At 38.0% G+C, this 10,381-nt stretch overlaps 1 protein-coding gene across 1 annotated transcript; it reads right to left on the bottom strand.

Annotated features, from left to right (window-relative positions):
* Positions 1-1,338: 1,338 nt before the first annotated feature.
* On the bottom strand, positions 1,339-4,961 carry zgc:153018 (Transmembrane protein 179-like). Its single transcript, XM_046031513.1, has 3 exons — positions 4,497-4,961; positions 3,400-3,537; positions 1,339-1,438 (listed from the first exon to the last, which is right to left on the bottom strand). The coding sequence occupies exons 1-3, from the start codon at positions 4,817-4,819 to the stop codon at positions 1,339-1,341; spliced, it is 561 nt and encodes a 186-aa protein (XP_045887469.1). The 5' UTR covers positions 4,820-4,961.
* Between the last annotated feature and the right edge of the window lie 5,420 nt (positions 4,962-10,381).

Raw genomic sequence — 10,381 nt, 5'->3', positions numbered from 1 at the left:
GTGTGTGTGTGTGTGTGTGTGTCTGTAGGCTGCCAAGAACTGCAGTTTTTTTCAGGGATTTAAATAGGTCTGGTGTTAGGAGGGATTGAGAATAGGGGTGTCGTCACTCAGATTACAGAGACAATAATTCTTCCATTGGCATATTTATTCGATCACCATGACAAACGTTCCTTGCAACCACTGCAGCAGCTTTTCACATGAAAGCTTTCACATGAATGACTGAAATGAGGTCAGAAAGGAAACATTGCTCACTGCTGATGATTAGCTATGGTAAAATAAAACAAAATCACCATCCTACCACATTGAAATAGGCTTACATGAACATACTGTCAGACTGAATAATGCCGTGAAACTAAACAGGAATGCAGTCTGATTATCAGACATGTGTATGCAGGGAGTAGAATACAAAAACACAACAACATTGATTAGCATTAGCCTCTGTTGTTTAGATCGGTCGTACAGTATTGGGTGTGTTAGGGACAAATACTGTGTGACTAAATAAATCATCACCACCATTTAGGAACTTAATGCCAAGTCAAGAAAAGAAAATGTATATTTCTATTGTGCAGCCATTATTATTAGGGATTAGTTGTAGCCAGTTTCATTTTGGATAAAATACCCAGATTCATGACACTAACTAATCTCTTACACCTACACACAGTAAAGGCAGAGCTTCTACTAACCTGCTGAAATCTGAAAGAATAATAATTATTTTATAGTGCAGTAGTAGATACTATAGATGCACCGATTGATCGGCTGGGGACCGGAATTGGCAGGTTTTCAGCTTAATCGGCCATGACTGGTGACCGGACCCAAGCAGCACAAATATTACATTTTCTGTCGGTCACATTTAACATTACACATGCTGCGCTGCACGGTGTCACACAGCAGCACAGTCACCGACTATTTTCAAATAAAATATATAAATAGCCCCCTGTAATTATGGCCTACTTAATACTGCAGTTTATTTTCAGTTAGATTTTATTTGTACAAAAAGCTCTGTCCAGCAGCCTAACCTGAAGCACTTTTTAATTTGAGATGTGTTAGTGAGAGAAGGTCCTGTAAGTTGCTGCAGTTTAGGAGAAAGTGTTTGTGTACACTGTCAAATATAGTTTATAGAAAGAAACAAAATTGGAATCAGCGGGTCAGACCTTAAAAAAAAAAAACGAAAAAAAAAAAGTAATCGGTAAGGAAAAATGCAATCAGTGTAATAGATACCTAGCATTTTATAACTACATATAAAAGACAACCCTTGTGAGAGAATGCATTGTCCAGGCAAGGCTGCTGTAACAGGCTAGGTTGGAAGTGGGTGTGACTTATCATACACAATGTGTGTGTTTACTGTCTGAGCGCTCCCACCTGTGCCAGACTGAGCTCTGTGTAGAAAGAGGAGGTGTCCACATCCAAGTAGAGGGGAACGGACTGGGACTCTGCACAGCTGAACACAAACAAACATGGCGGGCTGAGAAAGGATCCGACCACACTCACATTTAGGTTGGTCACTGTTGCAGATGGAGGATGTCCACCTGTCTGCTGTGACATTTTATCAGTGCAACATCAACACTGGATTAAAAGCTTTGCCATGCTATCGCCAGTGTGGATAATATCAGGTATTTAATTTGCTGGATTGCTCCAAAAACAGACATTCCTGTCTTATAATATAAATAAATAATACAGTTTAAAATTACATATAAACATGACAGAGGATTCTGTATCTGTTTACTTACTGGTATCAGATAATAATTACTTGAAAATATATATATATATTCAATTTTTGCAGAGTTTATTGCAATAATTTAATGTGAGGATTCATTTAATAATTAAAAGGTGGATGAGGACTGTTTGTGAAACAGCCGTAGCAAACATCACAATTACAGCAACATGGTAACAGCACCGGAGGAAACAAGACATACAGTAAATTGATACTGCAAAGGAAAAAAAACTCTTTACCTTTACCAATATACGGCTGCGTCCAAAAAGTCTTTTTTGCTTAGGAAGGTTCCTAACTGAGTGAAGTGAACCGGAAGTATTTCAGTGGCAGCCATGATAAGAGCTGGTCGAATTCTCTAAAAGCTAAGGAAAGGTGCCTCAATGCTTCCTTTCATATCTCCTTTAGCATAGGGTACACCGGACCGTCCTTTACGAAAGGAAAGGAGAGAATGCCGTCCCACAATTCTTTGCGGCGGCAACATTTATAGCGACGCACGTTCTCAATCTCAAACGATAAAATCCATTGACCACATTTAGCAAGATCCTTGCAATACAGACACTCATAATGATACTTTAATAAAACCCACAATTACCTTCTTTCTTTTGGTTTGTTTTATTTTGGCTTTTTTGTAATCTAATTCTGTTTCAACACCGTTTTATGTTTCGGGTTGTTAAAATAAGCCATAAAGTGTTTACTACAATAAAAAAAATAAAATCACCAACCATGACGGATAAAGGAGGTTACTAGTCTTGTAACGTGATCAAAGTGAGGATAATGTTGCAGCGTGTAGCCTCATGTTATATTGCCAGCCTTCAGCAATATCATTAATTAATTTTACTTAAGTCAGCCTAATAAAGGCAAAGATCAAGCTGGATAACCTCTACACTAGGCGTTTCCGCACACACTGATTTATTTGTGGCGCCCTGCCACATTATCAACGCTGATTTTTGATTGATTTTGTTATTTAAAATGGGTCAAATCATATTTGATCACAGAGCTCTGCGCAGCGCATATAGTCTCTCAGCATCTCCTCTCACCCCATCGCTCTCTCTCTCTCTCTCTCTCTCTCTCTCTCCCTCTCTCACCACAGTTACACTGTCATTCTGTGGGAAACACTGTATTTACAAACAACTGGGATTCATGTTGATAAATAGCCAATGGGTGGGCAGGAGGGTGACAACCCTGTCCATTAGTGACTGGTACCTTATCTGCCTTTTTGCTATCTTGGTTATTAAGTAATATATTCCACCGTGTTGTCCACCTTTAGATGGCCTGCATTACAACAACACAGGGCGCAGAGCCAAAGATTCGCTTTTTGTAGTCCATCCTCAGAACATTGTAGTTTCATCACAGCAGGCCACGTCAGTAACAACCGCCGTCACATAATTACATAGCCTAGAAAAGAGTCGGATTCTCTGAACCCCACGGTCCTCTTTTCCTATGTCCTACAGCCATACAGTATGTTGATACTGCAAAGGAAAAAAAATCTCTTTACCTTTACCAATATAAGTAATGGCTAAGCTAAAATAACCATCACAACCATCAGTTAGTAGATATTTGAAAATCAAACTGTTTTTGTTGTTGTAGTGACAGACAGGTGGTCTCTTGAGTAACGAATCACCATGGAACTCCGAAACTAAACATTAACCACAAGGCCAATATAATCAGTTTATCATCAGATAATGTACCTGTATGGCCGCGTGTTGTCATCAGTCACGGTGTCACACCAGGAGACCAAACCCAGAGACAAGATAACACTGGCCCCTCCAGACAGGAAGAGCACACACACACTCAGCAGCACCGTCAGGAAGGAGGAAAACAGGGTGCTGAGTAGAAACACACATTACAGCCATCAGACACATGGTACTTTAGATAAAAACATTGACTAAAAGCTATAATGTTGGGCAGATGCTCCCACTAGAGCTGAAATGATTAGCCATAAAATTAACTGGCTACTATTTTGATAATCAAATAATAATTTATGACATTTTTCAGAGAAAATGGCATAAATTCTCCATTTCCTGCTTCTCAAATGTGAGGATCTGCTGCTTCTCTGTCTTGTATGGTAGTTAAACTGAAGGGTCAGATAAAACAATGCATCTGAAGACAGCAGCTTGGGCTATTTTAATAAGCACTTTATCACATTTTATTTTAATTACATAGACAAAACGATTAATCTTTGCCCTGATATCCAGTAAAGCTGTGATTTAGAAAAAGCTATAAGTCATATTTTCAGCTCTTTAGAAATTTTAGGACGTTTCCATGTCTGCACACTGTTTTAAGACTACTTTAGGCAAATCTATAGACACAATATATTCTGCATGTACAGAATAGATGCACGTTCATTAGGACCAAAACACATGCTGGACCGAAGTTATTTCCAGTCTCTTAAATATATTTAAAACAGTACTTTAAATAGCTCTACACCTACCATTACACTACTACTACTGCAGCAACTGGTCTGGTATTACTCATACTATGTTACTTTATTACCAATGGTGGAAGAAGTACTCCAATAATTTACTAAAGTAAAGATAGCAATACTAGAGTGTAAAAAAAAAATACTCTGACTCTATCACATGTGAAAGTCCTGCATTCATAATCAAAATCTGCAAAGTAACTAGTAACTAGTGCAGTATAAAGTACAGTAAAGTATCTTTTAAATTGTACCTGAGTAGATGTACTTTGTTACTCAGTGTATTCCTACAAGTCTTACAGCTGAACCAGTAGAGGAAAGTGGCCTGTGAAGAACTGGGTCAGTAATGTGAGGGTGTGTCAGACTCACTCGTCATGGCGTCCGTGCAGATAGAAGAGGCATCTCCAGCTCTGCGCGGCCCCGTACAGCACCGTAAAAATACCGACAAATGTGACGAACTGGCAGGCCGCCGGTGGGCCCCACTGCTGTACCACCAGGTGAGACACGTCTTCAGGCTGCCCCGTCAGCTCGGCCCGGTCCTCTGTCCTCCAGTAGCCGGCGGAGAAGAGTGCGCATCGGCCTTTGAACGCGGAGCCATTGAGAGCCATGGGGACGACCACCAGCAAGCCCGCCACCATCGACAGGGCGTGAGCCGTGCAGTGGGCTAGCAACAACCGCCGGTCCAGCTCCATGTTAGAAGTCTAAAAACTAAAATGTGAAGGTATTCACGTTGTTGAAGATATCGACTAACGTCAACACATCCCCGTTTCTTTCCCGTGTAACGGTTCGCCTTGGTGGTGGTGGGTATTTAAAGAAACCAGGGTGGGGACCGGGTTTCCAGCAGTTACACAAGAGAGGATGAGGCACAGAGGTCTCACTCCGGCGCAAGATCCAGGAACCAGATAAAAAGACAACATCAGAAGACGAATTATACGGAATCCCTAAGCTGCCATCAATTAAATATTTATTTTGCTCCGTTTTTCCTGATAACGGGATCATTTTCTCGTGATCTCGAGACAACGAATGTTGTTTTCCCGTGATAACGGCATAATTTTCTCGTTATCTCGAGATAACGAATGTTGTTTTCCCGTGAGAACGGGATGATTTTCTCGGGATATCGAGAAAACAAACCATTGCTGAACAAAGGGGTTGGCTGGTTTGTTTCATTAGGATAATTTCAAAAGACTTTACAGTGTGACTGGTCATCTTAGAGCACAGGACTTGTAATCCAGGGATTGCAAGTTTGACTTCTGCTATCAACAACTTTTATTTCTTCTTTTGTGTGTTTTATATTATCCTCTTCAGCAAAGTTGCTATGAAGAGATTCAGGGGAATCCAATCACAAATTTCCCGACGGCCATTTCAGGTTCCAAAATAGCCGTCAGGAAATGTGTAATATTAAATGGATTCCCCTGAATGAGAAGCACAGGAATTCCATAGGTTGATGGATATGAAACAATCGCCAGTCTCTTCATAAGAAAAAGAGGAAAAAAAGAAAATAAAGCTCGTTGTCAGTGAGGATTGAAACCACAATTCCAAGAATATGAGTCCTGTGCTCTACCAACTGAACCAACCAGTAATACTGATAGTGAAACTACCATTAAACCACTGTGTTAAACTATTGTTTTGTTATCTCGAGATCACGAGAAAATTATCCCGTAATCACGAGAAAACAACAGTCATTATCTCAAGATTACGAGATAATTATCTCATTATCACGGGAAAACGCAGAAAAAAAATGTTTGAATGGATGGGTGCTTAGGGCTTCCCTATGTATCCATGGCAGGCGTGTGAACATTTATTTCTTAATATTTACTGGTCGCTATTTAAAAGCTACTAGTGCTTAACTAGTAACAATTCCCATTTTACTACTAACAATTGATAGATACTAATACTTAATTTTCAGTTATTAGTAAAAAAAAAAAAGTAACTATTTTATATTAGTTACTGGTAACTAATTGTACATTTTTCCCATTGAAATCTATGGGGCTCTGCAGTTCAAATGTCACCTATTCATTAGTTAGCGTACCAGTAACTATTTGAAAAGTTTCTAGTAAGTATTTCCATTTTACTAGTATGTAGGCTATTATATACATACATACCTATTCATTTGTCACTAGTAAGTATTCCAAAAGATACTAGTAACTTTTTAATTCTTACCAATATAATATGTCTCAGTCATCCAGGTCATAGTTATCCAACGAAGGTTGAGGTCAAGGGCAACTGGACATGGTTGAAGATACTAGAAGACGTTTTGTCCCTCATACCTTCAGGTCTGACTGACTGGTAGGGAAACTCAGCTATTTAACCTCTGTGGGATCGTTAGATTGTCAATACCGCTGGTTCGTTAGTGCTCCTGGCTGTGGTAAGGACAGTCGTCATGGTATTCCAAAAGATACCAGTAACATTTTAATTCTTACTAGTAAGAATGGAATAATCACTAGTAACAGACTGCAGCCCCTAGATATCAATGGCAAAAACGTGCAATTAGTACTAGTAGGTTAACTAATGGAATAGTTAGTAACTAAAATGAAGTACAATCAATTGTTACTATAGTAAAACTGGAATAGTTAGCTGATGTCTATGAAGATTCTCAGTCATCCAGGTCATAGTTATCCAACGAAGGTTAAAATCAAGGGCAACTGGACTTGGTTGAAGATACTGGAAGACGTTTCGTCCCTCATCCAAAGGACTTCTTCAGTTCTGACTGACTGGCAGGGAAACTCAGCTATTTAACCTCAGTGGGGTCGTTGGCCCGGGTCATCGATACCAGTGGTTCGTTAGTGTTCCTTGTTGCTGTGACGACAGTCGTTACAGTCGTTAAGACTACCTGTGGCCAAGACTGAACGACCATCGTTGGTATCTTCACCTGAGGCCAATAGGTTACGTTTGTTGAGTTTCCTGGGAAGTGATGAAAGGACAGCATTGTAAGTGGGGGATAAGTGGTGGCGTAGACCCCCTCCCCTGTTCAATGACGGCTTCTCAACCCTGGTGTAGACGGCTTCCTTGACACCTCTTTCAAACCATCCATCTTCTCTGTCTAAAATGTGCACCTGGTGGAATAGTTACTAGTAACTAATAAATAAGTACTTGTAGCTTTTAAATAGCAACTGGTAAGTTGCTTAAATGATAAAATGGCTTTCCATATGAATCAGCATCATTGTCAAAATAATAAGAAGTTGTAGAATTCGTAGTAGTTAAACAGCATGATTACTTTCTAAAAAGCTGATTCCTTGTAGATAGGTGTGGGCAGGTGTATAATGAATGGATTAGGTGACACATCATCAAAACTTTTTGTTATGAGGATATTCTATAGATTTATATCTTAGAATATTTATGCTGAGGTTCTTCTTTTACTTTGTATTGAGCTAATTTAATTAGTGATGTTATTTGTTATGTTTATTTTCTGTTATCTTTCTCTTAGGGCTGGGTGCTATGGCCAAAAATGTTATCACAATAAAAAATTTAATATAGGCTAATCCGATATCGGCCAGGATAAACAATCGTTATTTCTTTCAAGTTTAAAGGCAAATGTGTGCTCCTGAGTGAAAGTTGAAGAAACCAGATGTGGTTTTAAACTATTCTTTATGGTCAGAAGAACATGACAAACTTTTGCCAAACGGTGGATCACTTAACAAAACTAAGGTAGAACATTCAAAACAATTATGATAAAAACTTTTTTCAACACATATGATATGCATAAAGTAAAATCTTTTTTCAGTCCTTTTTCCTCAACAAAATAAATATCTTAATAGAAAAATTTAGTGCAAATTCATTTGTGATTCAAATTAATTAAATAAAACATTTATTGAACATGTGGAAAATTACGTTGGAGAACATGTTTGGTGTTTAGGACATTACAATTAGAAGGTAGATCCAGTCCTAGTTATTTGTAGACTGAGAGGTCGCGTAATTATTGAGAGGAGTAATACATCTTTCAGACAAACGATCTTTGGTCCTGCAAATTCCTCCAGCAGTGACGTCATTTGCCATCAGTGCATGCAGAAGAGAGTGATTATCTGGATGACCTCAATGATGAAGGGTTTGATCAATGACTCTGATCAGCAGGCATTTCAGCACTGTGATGGACTGGTGGCTTCTTTTGTACGTTTTATTTGAATTGTGTCCAGTCGAAACTTAACACGTGAAACTTTTTTCATTGAATAAACACATAAAAAGAAGCAAGAAATCAGCTTTTTTCATTCTTGTAGGCCTAGTCTAAATCATGCTATTTTTTAATAATCCTCATTACATATATTACTTCACAGCTGATACAAGAACAATGTTTTCCCGCCTCTCTACATCCCAGAGAGTCACGCTGACTTCATTGCAAACACACAGAGTCTGAAATTCTGAAGCATGCATCCAATTTTCTGCAGTGAAAGAAAAGCAGCAGTGAGGACCAGAACTGACAGCTGGCACTAGAGAGAACTTAGGGCCATGCATTTTAAGTGCCTTTTTAATACCTGCTTACGGCTCCAAACTGGATGCCTGTGTTTGGTGGAGCTGGGGGGAAATTCTTCTCTGTGGGACAGACTTTGGCATCCACACACTACCCCCCATCCTACTGATAAAGTCCATCGGTGAAGCTGTGACTTATTGTGCAACTAAGAGATGCTGAAAAACATATTATCTTTATCTGACCACATTGACCATAACCTCAATGCTCATAATTATAATAACACTCAAAAGCATATGTTTCAGTACTCAGTAAAATGCTTCTAGCATATAAATAATATCAGAATCAGCTTTATTTAGCCAAAGTGTGTGTACACATACAAGGAATTTAACTGTTTCAGCTAAGAACAAGAACACAGCTGAACAAATAAAGGTAAAAGAAATGTGATGTATACTAGAATGTGAAAACATAGTTATATATTGTCTATACAGTAATATATATATATATATATATATATATATATATATATATATATATATATTAAATTAAAAAGAAACAAACGTTAACATTTACCTTTTTTACCTTCATTAGAAATATACTATATGTTTTCATTTAAAGTCATTTGTTGATAGTAGTCATGTCTTATGGGAAAACAGTGAACATTGTCAATATGTTGTATGTTTACTTATATTTACTTAATTGTTATGTTTACTTATATTCATATTCTTACATATTCAACAGTTATGGATCCCATTTACCCGAGAGACTGGCACCAACCGAGAGACCCATCTGATGCTCTTACTGCATCAAGTAGCAGCTTAGATGAAGATCTAGATTTGAATGTAGCAACCAATTTATTTTCTCATTATTTGTTTTTATTACCGCATGTTGTTAAAATAGTTTGTATTTATAATAATATTGTATCAATAATTCCTTTATATTTTCATCATGTTGTATTATCTTCAGTTGTCTATGTTGTAATCCTTTTTCTTAATAAAATCTTTATATTTAATTTGTTTGGACAGATTACCATTTATGAGAACCTGTTATGTTTATGTTTTTAAAAAAAATCCTTTAGCCACTATTCTGTTGTCTATTAGGGGTAGCTATGTAGTCATTCAAAAGCTGTATATATGGTATATGGTTAGACGTCTATTAACTTTTCACTGACAGCCCAAATTCAACCTTGTTTTAGCCTAGACCCATTTTCAATGTCTATTACAACGTCTATATGTAGTCGTTCAGTAGTGGTCTAATTGATGACTAGACTATTTTTGGGCAATGGTTAGACGTCTACCAAACTTTCACTGACAGCCCAAATTCAGCCCTGTTTTAGCCTAGACGTCTGGGCTCTGTTTAGACGTCTTTTAACCGTGAAATTGCTTGCTGGGAAGTTTGTTTTCTACTCCAGCCTGCCTAAAGAGCTGTTGCAGTGCAGGATGATAATAGATTTGTTTCTCAATGTATTATTTTAAATCATGCAATAAGGAAGAAGAAATGTGTAATAGAAATGTGGCTGGCCTTCTGAAGGGGGTGACCAAATCATTTTTTTATTGAATTCAGTCCATTAGTATATTATTTTGATAGCACATCACAACTGAGAAAAACACCTTAATGAATTAATAGATGCTAAAGGAGGTCATTCTTTCTTGTAAACCGTTCAGCTCTGTTTACTAGCACTGTAACTAGTAAGCAAGGGAGTCACTTTGTGTTGTAAAGTGAACATAAGGTCTCAGATTAGGGGCATGATGATACATTTGGGTTATAAGATGTGACGATGCACGAGAACAATGCTGGAGGTCTGGGTACTCCCCCAGAAGATTTTAAGCGTTAAACTCGTAATTTCCTGCATTCT

This window comes from Micropterus dolomieu, linkage group LG19, assembly GCF_021292245.1.
Source record: "Micropterus dolomieu isolate WLL.071019.BEF.003 ecotype Adirondacks linkage group LG19, ASM2129224v1, whole genome shotgun sequence".
Taxonomy (NCBI): Eukaryota; Metazoa; Chordata; class Actinopteri; order Centrarchiformes; family Centrarchidae; genus Micropterus; species Micropterus dolomieu.
Note: the sequence above shows the minus strand (reverse complement) of the source record. Positions and strands in the feature narration are given on the sequence as shown.